The following is a 20,229-nucleotide window of genomic DNA, read 5'->3' on the forward strand; positions in this document are numbered from 1 at the left end:
TCATTCAGCAACTGGACTTGGTCGGGATAGCAAGGCAACGTTGGTATCGCTGGGATTCCACACAAGTCCGGCTTAGCTTTCTGGTTTTTTTTAATTAGGTCTATTAAATTTCATCAAGATAGTTCATCGATTCAACTTTGGAGTTCTTAGAAAGACAAACTTTCCCAAGTTCTCTCGAACTTTCTAATGGGTGTCTAATAGGTAGTAGATAAAAAAAATGAAATCAACATTACTCGGCCTTTTGGCCGTTCTTTTTGTTTGTCAACAAGCTGGTGTAAAATCGCAAACTTTTAATCAGCCTCAAGTTTTCTTCGATACAAATAACGGTGGTACTGCTATTGACACTAGTGATTATCCAGAAGAAGATGATGAAAACTCACATTTAGGAATCGCTGCATCGACATTAACATTTGTTTTTGATGTGACTGGTTCCATGTACGATGACTTGGTGCAAGTTATTGAAGGGGCTGCCAAAATTCTTGAAGAGACTCTGTCAAGAAGAGAGCAACCTCTTCAGAATTTTGCTCTTGTACCTTTCCACGATCCAGGTAAGTTTAAATAATTTTCTTTTTACCCTGCATCCAAAATGCTTTGCTCGACAAAAAATAAAAACAAAGGTGGTTTTATATAATATTAAGACCTTGTTGAATATTTCAAGGACAAAAGTTCTTCCTATTATTTTGTATTGAAGATATCAATTGACCCTAATTGTTTGGCTGAAATACACATAGATAATATCTATACAATACTGTAGTAATAAACAATGAATCTGGTTGTCAGATTCAACAGTTCTTTTTTTCTTTTATTCTTTATGGTAAATTGGTTATGATAGGACTTTCCTGTAGAATATTATTTTATCCTGCATGGAGATAAACAATTTGGAATTTTAACAAAGGATTTTTTTTTAATCTTACCAAACTACAACTTCTCCTACAATAAAATTCTTTGTTCTTTGTGTCATTGTTCTAATAATACAAAGACAATCTTGAATTAATATTAGTATTTGTCTGTATTATTTAAAAATGCAGTATTTTTCCCATGATAGTTTGTAAATAAATGTATACCGTAGTCCTTGTTCTTTTCAGAATAGTCATTATTATGGACAGTATTGCATTTTAGTTATATGGGAGAAGGAAATAATGATTTGTCTCATTAAGGAATTAAACTGACATTTATTATAATTATTTGTTTCACCCTCTTTCCCTCTTTTACAAAGAAAAGCTCCAAATTATGGTTTTAAGTCATGCTTTCAATATGTCATGTGGTTAACAGGCCTGGAATAATAACTGACTATAAACTCACTCCTGAGGACAATCAAAGCATATTGATTGAAATGTCAAGAAACCAGTTCTTTTCAGAACATATACGTGGTGTACCGCAAACTTTATATGAATATAAACCTTGACAATGAATATTGACAAAGAAAAACCACAATTAATTATTAAAGAAATATACTGTGGATTTTGTGATTTTTAATAATATTATTAATATAGTGTACAGTATCCACCTACTATTACAAATATATATAAATATTTAGGAAAATAAAAATGATTGTGATATATCTGCTATATTAAACCAGGGAGTTGTAAACAACTCCCTGATTAAACCATCCGCGTTGATTTATTAACTTAGTGTTAAATCATTTGTCCTTTTGTCATACAACAAATCTCCTGGGGGTCTTAAATTAAGATCACAACTAGAGTTTCAGAAGTTAAATTGAACTTTTTGCAGTAATCTGTCATTAAGAATTTGACCCAGATATGTATTAAATACTTGAGACTGGGATTAATAGAGGAAATGCAACAACAATAAGGAACACAGGTTATACTACCATCCGATTTAATAAGCTAGCATACAGCTGTGAATGAAAACAATTGCTGGATTCTCATTGGTCAATAGTTTATACATCTGTTGATTTTGTAATAGAGTAGTAAATCACACACATGTTCCTACTGTAGTGTATAGTATCTGGTTTTGTGTTACAATATCCACTAGAAGCATGGTTTAATTGATGGATGGCTAATATCCAGTCTTGCCTATAACTTCTGTCAGCAACTGGCCAGTAGTGTTTACTGTAGCTTGTTAGTTGACATGCTTGCTTACAAATCCCAGTGTCATTGGTTCAAATCCTTGCTACTAACGGCCTTGAGACTTGGTTTAGAAGCATGGGTTGAGGTCCTGTAAATTGACGAGTAACATATTGCATTTGGTGTTGGATGGGGTAGAAAAATAATAGCTTAAAAGTTATTGCGTACTTTAGGGTGAAAAGCAATACTTTTAGAAGAAAAGTAAAAAATTAAATTAGCACAGGTTATTCATGACGACACGGTAGGTCTGGGGGTAGTCTTCTAGGATAAGGACTTAAAACTGGAAGTCCAGTGCTTAAAGAACCCGGTGATCCATCTCAGCCCCTGTTGTTAATGGGATAGCTTCTACTGTACACTGTGGCTGCTGTGAGTATAGTATGTAGGAGAGGACTTGCTTGGGGCCCTTGCTTGAGAGGGGAATTGTTCTCAATTAAAAATGAATGTTATCATCAAACAAGTTTACCGGACTAGTACGATTGCTAGTTTTTATTGGACATTGTACGTTTGGTCAGGGTTAATTCAAACCGGCACTAAAGTTGTTCAAATTATTGTTAATAATATTTCATTGACAATACCATTGTTTTTTGGGATGGTACGTTGGTTGAAGATTAGTTGAAGTGATGGGAATACAGTATGTCAGATTAACCTAGTCAAAACGCTTGCTACCTGGCTTTACCTTGACCTGCTTTAAGGTACATGATTATTGTTAACAGTACAGTATGTTGCATTTCCAACAAAAATCGTTACTGATGAGTACTTCCTTTGACCCCAATAAGATTCCTCGACCCAGATATAATCAAACTACCTATTGTTTTTAATTTAAGTCTACTAGAGATTGTAGCACTAAGAAACTGAAATATAGTAACCCTGTAGAACTAGAATCATACTGTAGTTTAAACTGTAAAATACTAAATATATCCAACACCCCCTTAATTTTATCCCAGGACATGTATTATTGTAATAAAGTATACTATTATTAAAATTCAATTTATTTCATATCTTGGTTTTAATGCTAGGTTTTGTAAAAAGGGTTTTTGTTGAGTAGAGCAGCTATTGACGGTGGACGTTAAATGTTGATTTTAGATCCAACCTGAACAGGTTAAATGTTAAAGAGAAAATAATGTATGGTATGTGATACAGTACGAAATTAATCAAATCAAATAGGCCACATACAGTACACACGTAGGTACGTACATATAACAGAAAATTATACAATTTAGACCTTTGAGTCACCTCATATTGTCCCTTGTTAGGATCCTTGCAACGCATTAGTCGGCATGTGTGTGAGACATGTACACGATATCCTGTAGTAGCGCAAATTATGTAGAACATACACCAAAAGGCTTATGGGAGGAGATGGGCATCAGTAATGTCACAACATTGATAAGATAGGAATACTTTTTGTGAATAGTTAAAAAAAAAAAAGAGTTGAATTTGATAATTGCATTAATTGGTTTTTAAAAGCTGTGGTTTTTGCCCTCAATCAATGTGCTATTCCTTCTATGGCTGCAGGCAACTTGTTTAATCAGGAGACCTGTTTAGATTCTTCTGCTCCTAAACCAATAATATAAACGCATCTATTAAATTCCATAGAACCACAAAAGTATGTTATGTGTACGGTTGATGACACGATTATGTACTGACCTTTCTATATATTCATACCAGCCTGTCCATTTATTGCTTTGGACATTTTACTGTTTTTATGGGGATTAGCATTTCCTGGAAATTGAATATGAAAACTTATATAGGAACACTCAGTAGCATCAAGTATGTAATTTTGCTGTGCAAGATAACCAGACCTATCCAGCCTAATCTTAACACAAAACTCACCCAACAAACCCCCACGGTGCCTCTCAAAGTACTGTTTATTACACACCTACTTTTTGGCACCCACTCCTAGACTATTTTCTACTATTTTTCTATTTTATTGGAACATCAAAACCAACAGCAATGAAAGTTGCCACTTAAAGGTATGAAACAGATACAATAAATACAATGTGAAGCAAACTTAAAGACCTCTTCCCTACGTTTTTTAGATCTAATTTAAGATCACAAACTATATTTAATGTAAAAATAATACTATATGGTCCTATTGCGATAACTTTTTTCGTCTTTAAACGGTTAAAAATGTGAAAAATAAATCGATTCTAATAATTATAGCGGCCCGCTATAAATCCCAAAATGCATTGCGCGCGGATTGATATTTTTGTTTTTCACCTGTAATTCGCCCACTTTTCGATCGATCGTGAAGCCAAAACAAATGGAAGACTCCTAACTTTTCAGCGAAAATACCGGGTTTTCCCCAATTTGTATCAATGGAGTCTGGCAAAAATAGAAAGACAATTAATGCAGCAACTATACAACGTCAGGCTAGGTATATAGCTAGCGTACGATGTTCGTACGTTATCGATGTTTACCAGCTAGGCCTACAAAACTAAGCCTAGCTAGGCTAGGCCTAAGACCGTCCACGAGAGGTCGATCGCCGCGAGCTACTTAGGTAGTGCATTGTTTCTCACTTTTTATCATAATTTACCATAAAACGTACATTTAAGACAAGGAATGACATGGTTTAATGTTTTTAAAGTGATATATATGTATTATTTTCCAAAAAACGTCCAAAATTGCAGGGAAGGTGGGTCTTTAAATAAATTTATGCAAATAGTAAAAATTAGCCTATTGAGCACAATTATTTAAAAAAGAATACAATGAGTCTTGAATGAAGAATAGCTATTGAAAAAATATCAACATTTACATTTGACTCACTTAAATAGTTATACCAAGAAGGCAAGTGTGTCCCCCTTTTCGAGAAATTTACTCTATTACTATATCTACCAGTTTGTTTGTATCCAGGGTGTTGAACTATAAATCTTTAAATATAATTGTCTTACCTAACATTAAACATGTGTTTGGATATGTCTTCATGGTTTATATTAACAGTAATCAGCTCTTGTAATAATAATAATAATATTTATTCGGCAAAAGTTCATAAAGTACATTTTACAATTCATCTTGCCAGGAGCAAGTAATAGGCATGAGCCCAAACAGAAAACTGCTCTTACTCCATCATTACTTATAAAATACAAAAATAACAAAACTAAGTAGCACAAATTAAGTCAAAATAAAACAAAACAAAGTAATAATGAGATACACCAATTAAAAATAAGCTGCATTAAATAAACAATATAAACAATTACAACTTAATATTTTGAGATCAAATGTTTGATGAGTTGGGCTTTAAAGTCTGAAATTGTAGCACATTGTTTAATTTCATTGGGAAGTTGCTCCCATAATCTAGGGAAAATAACAAACGATGAATTTAAAAATGTATTGGTCTTTGCCTTCCAATGTATTAACCGCCCTTCACACCTCTCACTTGATCTCACAAACTCATTAAAGGATGATGGACAGAGGCCATGCATTATTTTAAAACCTAATGTGAGTCTATACACTTTAAATATATCTTCAATACTTAAAATATTTAGGTTCTTTAACCTATATAAATATGAAGTGTCCCAATTTCCTTCTTTTCTGTACATAATTATTCTAGTGGCCTTTCTCTGAACCCTTTCAAGTCTATACATATGAGATATTTCAGTAGGTGCCCACATACAACAACAGTAAGTCACAACAGGTAGTATTAGTGCTTTGTAAAGATTTAGCATTGCCATCCAAGACATTGCTTTACTACATCTTGAAACAAAACCAAGAAGTTTGCTTGCCTTACTACAAACATAATCTACATGAGAATGGCATGTTAATTTACTGTTGATATATACACCAAGTAGTTTGAATTCATGGACTCTTTCCGTTGAATCGGAATTGATATCGTAAGCAAATATGATGGGATCTTTACACCTGGATAAACTCATTGCTGCACATTTTGATGCATTTAATGGTAGTTTATTTAAAACTGACCATTCATAAATCTTATTTAAATCACTCTGTAACTTTATACAGTCTTCTAATTCATGAATAGGTCTTGAAATGGTATTGTCATCTGCAAATTGAAAAATTGAAGATTCTATACCATATTCAAGATCACTCACATACAATAGAAACAAAAGAGGGCCAAGAACTGACCCCTGGGGTACCCCTGATATTACATTCTTCCAATGCGATATTTCACCTCTATAGATAACTCTTTGTTTTCTATTTAAAAGAAAATCCTGGATCCATTTATTTAAACCTTTGTTTAAGCCAATATTGTTAAGTTTCTTAATCAGACGATTATGGGGTACTTTATCAAAAGCAGATGAAAAATCTAAGAAAATTACATCTACTTGCTTACAATTTTTTGCATCTAAACTTTGAGCCCATGAATGAAACGCCTTAGTGAGTAACAATTCCGTACTATAAGCATGTCTAAAACCAAACTGATTATCTGATAATATACTATTAGCCTCTAAGAAATTATTGATTCGGGTACACACAAGTTTCTCCATAATTTTACAAACAATTGGTGTTAAAGACACAGGTCTGTAACTCTTAAAATCACCTTTAGGTTTTCCATGCTTTTTGAAAACAGGTACAACATTAGCAGTTTTCCACTGTTTTGGTAAAATGCCTTTTTCTAAAGATAAGTTAAAAAAGTCGCACAACAATCGTGCTAGTTCTACCCTACAAACCTTTAGAAATATGGGAAGTAAATTATCAGGTCCTGGAGATTTTGAAACAATTAAATAGTTTAATGCCTGATAAACTTCCATCACATTAAATTTCTCAAGTTCCATATAATGCTGAGGGATAATATCAGAGTTGCAGAGCAAGTCATCATTACCACCATCATCATTATTACTGAAATTACTAGAAAATTGATCATTAAACAAATTTGCTATCTCTCTAGCATCTGTTACTATAGCATCATTAATCTTAAAACTTATAACTTGTGAATCTTGTCTAATTGCCCTAATATATGCCCAAAATTGCTTTATATTTGAAGTAGCCTTATTTGAGATGTCTAAAACATAATTTCTGTGACTACAATATATGGCTTTTTTCAGTTCCTTACTACAACACTTGGAAATTAAACATGTAAAGCTTGGACCCTTCATCAGAGAAGTTCTACACTATTTGCAGTACCATACCTTTAATTGATTTTACTGTAATGCCTAATCATCCAGTTAAACATGGTGTTTAGATATAACAGTATTTATTTTATTTACTAATTATAAACAATTTTAATGGAGCCTCTGCAGTTGTGTGCATTTGACCAGAATAATTCTTAAACATGTCCTCTCTGTTTTTCCATTAATAAACAAACATACTATACTGTACTGTGTTCATCTTTCTGAAGAAGTAACCTTGGACTTATCTTCCAGGAATTTACTACTAGTCCTCCAAGGTGAATCCTCCATTAAAGTTTCTGTTCAAGTATGTTTTTATTTCATACATAAACATAGCTTTCACGTCACAGTTGAAATATGGATTTGAAAACTAACTTTTTCAAATTGCACAAAATAAATAAATTTAAATTTCCCTTTCTCTATTGCAGTCTATCAGATTTATATCAGATCTATTACTCAAATTGGATGTACATACTGTATTTGTACTCTAAAACCTGGCTGATCACATGAGAACTTGTATCGGATCAGCTTAAGTAATTATACAGCAAGCCATAACTGTCCATCTCTACATTGTAGAGTATGTGATGTGTGAAATGTACCATCAAATGTAGTATAGAGCTAAACACTCAGTTCTTACAAAAACAAAAACAGTCCATAAAACTATCCTGAAAGATGCTGTTAAAATACTTTGACAACTAATGTGGTTTGTTTGCAGTTTAAAGTGGCTGTCAGTCATTAGAGGCAGCAATGTCAGCCCACCAGGAGGGAGGCAAAACCTGGAATAAGTTTACTTTCACCTGCTAGTAATTCCTTCCAAAAATGTATCGTGTAAACAAACTAATATGCCTATATGTACTTTGATTCTTCATCTTCAACAACAAAACACTGAGAATGAGATGTTATTTTTGATTATTGAAAATTAATCATTGCTTTCTATTAAACAATAGGGGAATGTAATCAAGATATTATTTTCCTCAAATAGGCTCCAGTAATATGCACTCTATTTGCTTTTTTTAATACAATATCACTTTACTTCTCTTTCTACACCAGCAACAAACCTGGAAGCACCGTGCATTAACATTATAAACAGAAAGAACCTATTTAGTAGAGTAGAACTAATGAAAAAAAGGGGCCAACCTCAAAAAAATTGCAACAAAAGGTTTTTCAACGGATTTTGGTAGTATTGGGTGTACTAAACAACAGAAAAAAAGTCTCAAGAATTTCGACCCCCGGAAAGTGGTTTTTTTCAAGATGGCCGCCAAAATAGATAAAAAGTGAAAATGGCCATACCTCCTAAACTACTTGGTCTATTGCCAACTGGTTGGAAGTAAAGGTTATTGACCTTTAACTTTATCTATGTAGAATTTCCATATCTTGGCAACTATGTGTGGTAGAGATTTAAACTTGGGCTCTAAATACTGAGAATATACTTATTTATATTTACTCTAATGAAACAGTTTGACAAAAAATGACTAGAAACGACATTTTTTTACCATTGACCTTGATATGCTATATTTCGATAATGACTGACTGAGATACACTATTTGTGGCTCAATTTGTTCAGAATATAATTATTTTTATTGCGTATAATGGTCTAATCTACCCATCATGGAATTAAGAGCTTTCCTGGGAATCAAGTAACTGTAATATTTATAAAGACTTTTAGAATATGAGTTCAAGTTCAAATTGTTCAGAACATACTGTATACATTCTTAATAATAATAGTGAATAAAAAACCCGAAAAGTAAACAAAAACAAATAATAATAATTTTAAATTTCTAATTACGGTATAGCAGCAGTTGATTGGATATTGTGCATGTATTTAGTACGGCATCCTAAACAACTGTTCCAACTTCGTCTTCATCGTCATCAATCTCTCTATCTACGTTGTTCCATTCTTCTAGTTGACACACTCAACAAACTGAAGCACATGCCAATCCATAGCAACATACAGTTTTACATCCAGTAGTACAGTTACAATGGATGATTTTCAAAAGTTCTTCTGAAGCAGCAGTTTCAATCGTCATTATTGGCACAAATGTTTTATTAAAAACTTCCCCGACTTGGTAGCATCCATGGCATTATCTTTCTTTATCCATTGCATGATTTGATAGTATACTCTAAGACTGTGACATTTTGTAGCAGATGAGGTTGGTGGTAGTAGTTATTGAGGTTTGATAAATTATTTACCCTCAGCAACTTTCTTATTAAACAGCTTGCATCTGTAGCTATTTAGGAAATCCAGTGACTTGGCTCCAAAAAGAATAGACATGGCCTTTAATCCAAACTCCTCGATAGTTTGAAGTTTCTGATGCGGTTGAGTGAAAATATCGGCATACATCAGTGTCATATTCTAGGTTACTTTCTATCAATTTATTGGTTTATTTGCCTTCCTAAAGATGTCTTTGGCTTCGAAGAGTGAGGGTGGAAACGGACTTAGTTCATATTTCATTACATCGTCTAGAGAGATTTGTCCTAACTGAATTTGATGGAAAGAAAGAAGAATTCCTGTCAAGGCATGAGAACAAACACAAATTTATCAACATGCTTTCATATGAGCTACAGAAAAAAGAATGTCCTGTACGACATGCAGCCAACGAGTTATGGTTATGATGCTTGGCTACCACTCCAAGGGTCCTGAGTTCAAGTCCCGTCACATGTCAGGATTTTTTCTAAGGACCAAATTACTCCACTCCCAAAGACTTGTAATAAGACTTTGTTTTGTAGAGCATCTTGTGTATATGTTTGTCTTGTGAACCTCTGAGGGTCCCAATGATCAGCAATAGCTGCACGGATCACCCTCATTAAATATGGTTTAAAAAAAAACAAAAAAAAAGTCTCTGAACATAATACAGTAACTTTGATTGGAGAAGACACGGACTTACTGGTACTTTTACTGTATCATGTAAATACAACAAACCGAGAAGTGTACTTCAGATTAGACAAAGGAAAAGATGGGCCTACTAGAGTGATTAATGTAAACAGATTGAAATCTGTTTTAGGATATAAAATGTGAAATGCATTACCCATAGTGCATGCATTCACTGGTTGTGATTCGACGTCTAGGATTTTCGGAATCGGCAAGAAAGCGGCATTTAATAAATTGATTGAAAGTAACCCAGAATATGACAGGTGTGCCGATATTTTCACTCAACCGCATCAGAAACTTTAAACTATCGAGGAGTTTGGACTGAAGGACATGTCTATTCTTTTTGGAGCCAAGTCACTGGATTCCCTGAATAGCTACAGATGCAAGCTGTTTAATAAAAAAGTTGTTGAGGGTAAATCATTTATCAAACCTAGCCTCAACAACTACCACCAACGTCATCTGCTACAGAATGTCAGTCAAATCATGCAATGGCTATAGAAAGATAATACCATGGATGCTACCAAGTGGGGATGGAAAGTTTGTAATAAAACATTTGTGCCAATAATGACGATGGAAACTGCTGCTTCAGAAGAACTTTTGAAAATCATCCATTGTAACTGTACTACTGGATGTAAAACTGTATGTTGCTATGGATTGGCATGTGCTTCAGTTTGTTGAGTGTGTCAACTAGAAGAATGGGACAACGTAGATAGAAAGATTGATGACGATGATGAAGACGAAGTTGGAACAGTTGTTTAAGATGCCGTACTAAATACATGCACAATATCTAATCAATTGCTGCTATACCGTAATTAGAAATTTAAAAGTTATAATTATATTCTGAACAAATTGAGCCATAAATGGTGTATCTCAGTCAGTCATTATCGAAATATAGCATATCAAGGTCAATGGTCAAACATGTCGTTTCTGGTCATTTTTTGTCAAAATGTTTCATTAGAGTAAATATAAATAAGTATATTCTCAGTATTTAGAGCCCAATTTTAAATCTCTACCACACATAGTTGCCGAGATATGGACATTCTACATAGATAAAGGTTAAAGGTCAATAACCTTTACTTCTAACCATTTTTTGACAAAATGTCTCATTACAATAAATGTAAATATGTACATTCTGAACAATTTGAGCCATCATTTGTTTCCCTACGGTCAGTTGTTACCAAGATACAACATATCAAGGTCAAAGGTCAAATTGTCAGAAATGGTATTTCCGGTCAATTTTGGCCAAAATGTTCTATTATAGCGAATATAAATATGTATGTTCTGAGTATGTTGGTACCAAAATTATATCAATAGACCAAGTAGTTTAGGAGGTATGGCCATTTTCACTTTTTATCTATTTTGGCGGCCATCTTGAAAAAAAACACTTTCCGGGGGTCGAAATTCTTGAGACTTTTTTTCTGTTGTTTAGTACACCTAATACTACCAAAATCCGTTGAAAAACCTTTTGTTGCAATTTTTTTGAGGTGAAACCTTATTTCTACTCTACTAATTACAGTAATTTATCAGAAATACTGTACAAAATGTTATTGTCATCATAACTGTTTTCCCTAAGAATTTTGTTCCTAACCATTTATTTAATAATATTTTTATATTTCATTTCATTTTAAGGACATTATTTTATGAATTATATCATTTGAATATTAATGTGATTATCAAAATTCCTTTGAAAGCTGTTTGTCATGTGTTATATAAAACATGAAATGGTGTCACCTCTGCTATGGGCCATATGCTTTTACTACATAAGCACATGTGTTATTGTAGGTTAAACCTAATTTAAAAGTAAAGTTAACTCCAGAATGGAACACATGAAAGTACCGCTGTCTTTGGCAACCGATGCACCTTTTCTCAAGTGACACTGTAAACATTATTAATTAAAATTATTCTAGGTGATGTTTTTTAACATTTTCTTGCACACTGAATGTTTGGCAAGTGGCCAGTATTATTGAGAATGCCTTCATACTAGATTTTATGTTATAAAACTTTCTTGAACATTTCAGTATTTCAGTAATTATGTTAGTCCTATTTTAATTCAGAAAAAAGGCTTCAAGTTGTTTTTTTTTTGCACATGAACCTCCACCCTATGGCAATTCCCTCTGGACCTGGCCATTTTAGCAGTACAAATTATAACTTCCGTGTCATCTAGCTATGGGCTTTGAGAACAAGTATAAATGACGCAAGTGACTAATTCTCCATCAAATATAAAATAATAATTGTCATGATGTAGATTGGATAAAAATAAAAAAATGACTTAATATTCTGTCTGTCTCTTAAAATCATTGCCTTATGCCTAGCTTTCCCTTTTGAGTCATTCTCGAGTGTTTAAGATTGATATAACACTTTTTTTCAATTTTGACCCGATTTATCATTAAGGGGGAAGTACTCCAGAAAAATAAACCTGTAACCTATTTCACCTGCTTGAAAGGTGAAATGCGAAGCTGTTAGTCAGCGTCTGGGGTAAATTGCGCCATCACAACACCATATGAATTTCTTTAGCTTGATAATCAACCGATTCACTGTCGCGCTTAACAAAATCAACGCTAGTCTAATTTGCATCGTCGGTAACCAATGACTGTAGACCCATGATCACATCACTTTTTGGAATGGACTGGCACGGTTGATGGTTTCGCCAGGCTGGTTTTTTCCACCCCCAGCATGAGTGTCAGCAACATGACCTTTCGGGCTACAGTACAAGCAGTTTCTTCCGGGCTTCTTTTTTTGTAATTTGCTATTGTTTGAAGTGTTAATATTCAAGGATTTTAGGAAACATGGAAGATAAACTGGCGGGAACCAATAATTGCTACCTGTCTTACCTGGTTAGATAAAAAAGGAATAAAATATAGTTTCCCCCAGAGCACTCAATCTAACGTGTTAATCGTTTAACGTTCTTACCCTACATACATAATGTTATAAAGTATTCAATTTTTTGTTGTTATATTTGATTTATGTATCAGTAGAAAGAAATAAAAATAATAAATAAACAAATTATAATCGCCGTGGTTAGGATTCCGGCACCGGAACTCAACTGCCCAGCGTTAGGGAATCCGACACGCTATTGCGCATGCCCAGAGCGAATTAATTATAGCTTTGCACTTACCGCGCACCACACCACCGAGAGTCGGAGTGTTATTATAGGAATTTACTGTAGCCTATTGCCTATAGTTAGTCGTTGCGCGAGCGAGAGAGCGATGGATGAAACTTGGCCTAGCCTAGGCCATATGAATTAATAATTAAAATACCACTACGCCACGCGTTAAAATAATTATGATATTGCTAAGAATCAGCCTATCTATCAAAGAATCGTAATGCTGTAATTTTATTAGACAAAGTGAATAGCGTAGCGACCCCGACTTCCCAAACGGTTCTGTTTTTTTCACATCATATCCGCGCGGCGGCTGCCGTCAACAAATCAACTTGTATACGCGTGTTATTACAGTACAATGCGTTATATGAAATCTTTTATTTTGTACTTGAAAAATCATAAAACTAGTCATGAAGCAACCACTTTTTTAATTGCGAAATAAATAGGCCCCTGGTCACATTTTTAGCTGGTACTGGTAGGCATCTATGCCTAGGCTAGTTCGCCGTGGCGCAGCTATTAATCCATCGCTGTTAGTCTGTAGATGGATCGAGTATAGAGTCGCCGATTACCTCACTCTGGGCATGCGCAATCGCGTGCCGGATTCCCTAACGCTGGGCAGTTGAGTTCCGGTGCCGGAATCCTAACCACGGCGAATTATAATTACAGTAAACAAAACTATAAACAAAACATTTCACAAATAGAGAATGTATCATGTTTAGAAAAATGTATGTAATTTCTGATAACCTCAATCAAACATCCTACCAAGAATATTTTTCAATGAAAACAACATCACTTCCTTCTGTATTACGTCCCATATTATTAAAAATAATATAAAGTATTCCGCTAGTATAGATAACAAGATATCCTATAATAATTCATGTATGATTATGTCTATACCGTAGTTTATATATTAATGCTTGTTCATGCTTACATGCATCACTGATTGGCTGATTAAAATTTCAAATTAAGTTAGCGTGAGCATAGTATCAACTCGTGGGATTGCCTTTTCCAGTGTTGATTCATCAGTGTTTTTTCCCCGACCCTTCTGATACGTACATCGTTAATTTTACTCAATTAGGAATCGGATTTTAGTAACGGATAACGATTCTTTAACGTCTGGAATTTGATAGAAACTTGGCCTGCTGATCCTGAATCTGAGTTTTTAAAAGATAACCTATACTTGCATGTTCTTCACAGCTGTAAGAATGCTGTGTCTTACATAATAATTACTAATGTAAAACAAGAACCCTTCCTTAATAGTGTTATTTATAGCAAAAGATGAATTGATTATAAATGTAGGTAGAGTTCATATCACAGCTCTGACATTATAGTGAGTGGCCGGTTAAGACAGTGGAACCGTCATACGTAGCCATAACATCGACAAGGGTTCAAGGCTCACTCGCTACATGGTTCTGGCGAGTCTTCTCGGATAAGGTCTGTAAGTTGTAGGTCCGGTGTAACACACAGCCACTGTCACAAACTCATTTCACTGGGTCCTCTAGGAGAATTGAGATGCTCCCACTTGAGGGTAGGGTTTATGATTATCTGATAGCGGTATTTCATAAAATGATGAATTCATTTAGGTTAGTAAAAGCTAACTAGTGTCCATTCCTTTAGTTGTACTTTAAAAACTGGATAAAACATCAATCTTTTTTTTATGGTCAATCCAATATTTTCTATCACAATGTTTGTCTTACTGTATTATGTTGGTTTAGTTTGTCTTATCTAAGTTTGAGTTACATTTGAAAGTTGACTTAATTGCTAATTCAGCTTTATTACAGGATGCTTTGGAGTAATTATTTAAAGTTATCAAAAGAAAGTGACTGTAATTAAGGAGGTTATGAACCATGAGATGATTGTATCTCTTTTATTATGTTTTAAATTTAGCATGTACAGGCCTATTGTCCCCTGACAAATTGTTAAAATAACTTGTATACAGATTATCCAGATTATCAAAATAAAGCAAGGTACAATATAATTGCCAATTATAAAATATTTTCATGTGAAAATACTAGAGAAAATGTTTTTCTATGGCCAACACCTTCTATTCATGAGACAGTCCTTTTATTTCTTTGTTTGGTCCTGAGGGTGTCATGGTTCCTTTAATCAACTTTAGGATTGGATAAAAATTATGTACAGGTACAGTACTGTACCTTATTCCCTAACCATAGTTGGACTGATGGGTTCTTTAGCCTCGCTTGTACCAACACCCTTCCCCTCCACACAAACTATGATGGGTCTGAGGGATACTGACAGTCTCCCTCCCACCAACAAATCTTGCATCTATCCCAAGGAACCCTAAGAAATATTATATTAGTTAGAGTCATTTAACTTTGTACATTTCCATTTTTCCACTTTGTAGTATTGAAGGTTTAACCACCATCTACCTATTGTTTGAAGGTATATTTCTATTACAAAGATTCACCAGATGTTTTGCTTCTATATAAGATCTAGTATAATCAAGTTCAAGGTTAAAGTTCATTGATTTTGTTATCATTAAACATAATTTTTCTTTGTTTACATTTATTGCCAAAATAGCATCTTACCATTCATAAAATATAAGATAATCTATTTTATCAATCTATTTTTTATTTTTCTACAACAATTTTGCTTGTTTCTTAGGTGTTTTTTAGTTATTTGATATCTGTTTAGTACAGTACTCTGCCAAGAAGTTGGGGGTAATTTATTATTTCAACAGAAACATGCCCATCCTTCATGTATGCGTGTGTGGTTTTGGAGAAAGGATGTGGAAATTTGAAATAATTATGAATATCCTAGGACTGTCATATCCGTATTATATTTATTTATTACAATTGCTTATTTAAATACAAATGATTAAAATAGCACAATAAAGATATTGCATTGTAAAATATACTTACAGTATATGTTTATCCTTGCATATCTAAAATCGCATATTACTTTAGTTAGGTAATATAATTAGGTTTGTATCCCAACAAATAAACTTTTTAATATAATTAACCTTCTGTGCAGGGAATATAATGACATCATTCCCATGTTGATAGTTGAGTATAAAGTCTTCTATCCTATTTTTGCACATTTACAGTTGTTTACTCAGATCTCTCCTTTTTTTTTACTCAATGGTATAGAAAGTTGTTGATAAATATTTTGGTAATGATATTTACCACAATGGAATCTAGTTTACTAATTAAGTCGAGTAAGTATCACATGTCATGCTTTATTTTCTTTCATCCTCACGATTGGGGGTACAGTGTACCTATGACTTGAAACAAACAAAACATGCTGATCTGAAGTAAAAAAAACAACAAAAAAAACAACAAGATGACACCTGATAAAATTAGATTGCTAACATCAGAGAATAGGTTCATCAGGTTTATTTGAAATCTAGATAATAGATATTAATTTGTCAAAACCAAGTTGTACTCACGATTGATTAATATTTCGTCTCAACACTTCGGGAGACTTCGTCAGAATGACCATCCGATCTTCTTTTCCGAGGAATCAATCCTCTATGACGTACGTTCGTAGACTCTTTCGCAGTCGTAGATTTCTTGGAAAAAGATGTTAAAAGAGGGTCGTAAACTTGATTTAGAAGGTAGGTGCCCTCCTCTCTGTTGAGTGTCTTTTATATTAATCAATCGTGAGGACATAACTTGGTTTTGACAAATTAATATTTATTATCTATCAAAATTAGATTGTGTTAACCTAATTACATTTATAACATACCGTACTGTACGCTAGGGTTTTCTCCATGGTTTAACAATAACATTAGAAGTAGACTTAGTAGCTACCCATTTCTTTCAATTTCCATTTAGGTTTTATCTTTGTTTTGAAATAAAACAAGATTAGTATAATGATGTTTATTTCCGGGGAAATGAACTGAATATAAAAGTACCTTGTTTATAAAAGAGCTTTTTGCAGGAATTAATTTCGTGAGTTGGCTATTAATATTTTGGTTGTTTAGGTTGTGATTTCTAAAACCTGAGTTCAAAACAGATCGATGTCATTGGATTTTTATTGAGTGTACTCTGGTAACGGTCAATATAAAGAAATAATTACTCTAACAAAGGAAAATATAACTTTTTTCATCTTGATGGGTTACATGATTTGATCAATGACGTTCTAGGTAATATAAAAGTATATTCAACTAAATTAAAAGTTATTTATTCAGCAGATACACAACCTTGGTGACTGTCCGGAATGACACTGCAATTATGAAACAAATGATTGTAAATTGAAATGTACATCAGCATGCAACAGCAATCGGTTTGTTCCTCACAAAATAATTATAAAAATTTAACCAAATTATTTTTTAATTGACAAGTGTGAATTGGAAGTTTAGCCTTGTGGGATCTTTTAAAACCAATTTTATAAGATGCTGTTTAAGCTATCAAATTGCTGTCAATATGATTAAATTATAATTATATAAATTAGGGTTTGAACTATTTTGTACTATAAGGTGCCACAACTGTAACTTTAAATAAGGGCTAAATAGTTGTGCTTTCACAAAAGATGCAATGCAAAGATGTACATGAAGTAATTTGACCAATCAAAATCGAATGATCATCATTTGATTTGGCATAACGTATAAGTGCTGTATCCGATTCCAGCTTATGTAACTCTCAAATATTGCTGTATCAACAGAAATTGTTATATTTTGTCATGTATATTTAACATTATGTTGTAGACAAACATCTAGCGTTATCCTACCGGATCTGCCCTTGCATCTATAGAACATTCAAATTTGAACCAGACATGTCTGATTTTTTCTGTTGTACAATGTTTCTAAACCGTCGCACAATAATCTGGTTCGTCTGAAGTACGATTAGGCAGTGAAGTATAAAATTATGTCGAGACATAATTTCTATTTGATAATTACATATTGAAAGGAAGTTTTTGAAAATCAAGAATGTCAAACCGAAAAATTGTGCCATGTCCGTGTTGACGGAAGGAAACAGACACCAATAGCAGAACAATTCAATATAATTATATAGGCCTACTCCTGTATCAAACAGTATGCACACACATTGTTTATAATAATCTTGTTATCAACAGATACATTTTGGATTATTCATCATACATTTTTTATGATAAAAATTGGTAAATTGATATTTTGTCCAATTATATTTTCAATATTATTTTGAGAAACAAAATGACTTAGCATTAGTTTTGTATTGAATTAGACTAGATTATTCGTTCATCAGCATCTGTTGTTTGATGTGAGACAGTTGGAACAGTATCAGTAGAAAGAAAAAGCATTTTGATGGGGAAAATACCAGGTTTCCCTACAGGATGTCACTCCCAACATAAATGAACAATGTTTCTCTGACCAAGCTCTCTTAATGGCCACCTGAAATCTTCTTCCCCCTTAATCCCCAGGCGCTGTTTACTACCCGCTCGCAACTGCACCACTTAAGTATATAGCCCTTTTTAATTAACTGCTGAGCCAATTGGCCTGCATGTGGTGCAAAGTTTACAGCCTACTGGATCTTTGTAGTAACTGCAAATGTGACTATAAAATCTAATTCTAATTCGCTACAAATGTTGCACAGTTTTAATATCTCAAAATAGATTTAAAAGAATAAAAAAATTCAAAATGATGTTCACTCAGCAGCAGTTGCCAAGTCTGTCTCCATTTAAATATATCTGAATCTAATTTTTTTTTTATGTTTAAATGATTCATGTGCTGTAGGTCTATAATTTTCATAAGTCATCCTAGTATCTTTGTGAGAAAATCGTATGCTATCGACACAGCAAGATGCAAATTTGATGATGATAACTCACAATTCTAGAATTTCCCTTGATACCATGTCTATTAACACTTAGTTTACGGTATATGGGCCTGTTTCTATAGAGCAGAGAATACGGTTTTGAATACCGTTCTTTTCAAGAACCGTTTTTTCTTGCTAGCAGAAATGGGTCCCCACAAAAAACCACAAAAACGAACCGATCTTAAAACCGGTTTAAGAAACCCCAATTGATTGCGGTCTCAATCGCAAAGAACCGTTCTGAAACCGGTTTCCGCGGAGCAATTTTTAGCAGCAACACAATCGCGGTCTCAATTTGACCCCAAAAACTGAACTCTGCAGTCTGCTGCACTGGGACGATTGCGGTCAACTCGCAGTCAAGCCCGCGCGATAGGACCTAGGGCTAAGTCATTTTTATTTCTGTAGATAGTGAGTATTTTATTTAACTACAAAATGTTGACCGATGCCATTACGAGGTTCGTAAAAAATATGTGAAAAGACGGGAGTCGGAAGAAAGACTCACTTAGGCCTAGGCCTACATGTTTTTAAGAATATTGTAAAGCGTGTGAAAGCTAGACGAGTTCAACTTGACAATATCAGAGGGTGCGACGTACCTATACTTTAACCAAGGACCACAATAACGTTTCAGGTAATAATTTCCCCTTCTATGATGAAATGGATGCTATTTCTTGGGGATTGCGCTATGCGAAAAAAAGTAAACATAACCTCGATCCAATCGCGCTTCCGCCTAACGAACTGCATTGTGGTGTATATAATGACGTCATTCATAACGAACGCACATGGACGGAACCGGGTTTTTTTTATAAACAACAGCCGAAACCGGTTTCCAAAAAAACCGTTCTTTTTTTATTTTTCAATAGAAATAGGCCCTTAGTCTGTCATTTAGAGTGACCTGTTGAAATACAGTACAGCAATTCTGATTTATACCAGAAGATAAAGTGATTTCAAACGAGTTAATAAGATTTTTTCATTCAATTTGGCATACAATTGAGACCACCAGTGAGCAAATATTCTAAAAATAAAAACCCTCTCATTTACTTTTTGAATGCGAAAATATATAAATTCCATGGCTATATTTATCTTTGTGCAAATCAAGCACATTTTCTTGACTAAAAAAGTTCTAAATTATTTTTAAAAAAACTAATTAAAACCAACAAACATAGGTAGTTTTCCAACTAAACAAATTCCTAGTTTGCTATATGATGAATTTGTGAGCCCCGAATTTACAAATTTCAACATATCTTCATATTTTCATTTTCACTTTTAGTAATGACAAACACACTTTGATTTTAAAAGGAAAAGGATGATTGATAGTGCAATGACCTTTATAATGTTGATCTGTGTATCACATGAATACAATATG

General features: G+C 33.6%; 1 protein-coding gene across 1 annotated transcript in view; it reads left to right on the forward strand.

Moving 5' to 3' along the window:
- The window catches only part of LOC140046956 (hemicentin-1-like), an 80,129-nt gene continuing 59,900 nt past the window's right edge, over window positions 1-20,229 (forward strand). Inside the window, exon 1 of the mRNA XM_072091731.1 lies at window positions 1-548. Coding sequence (XP_071947832.1) covers window positions 218-548 — 331 coding nt within the window. The 5' untranslated portion in view covers window positions 1-217. The remainder of the gene's footprint in view (window positions 549-20,229) is intronic.

Source organism: Antedon mediterranea, chromosome 4 (assembly GCF_964355755.1).
Source record: "Antedon mediterranea chromosome 4, ecAntMedi1.1, whole genome shotgun sequence".
NCBI classification, from domain to species: Eukaryota; Metazoa; Echinodermata; class Crinoidea; order Comatulida; family Antedonidae; genus Antedon; species Antedon mediterranea.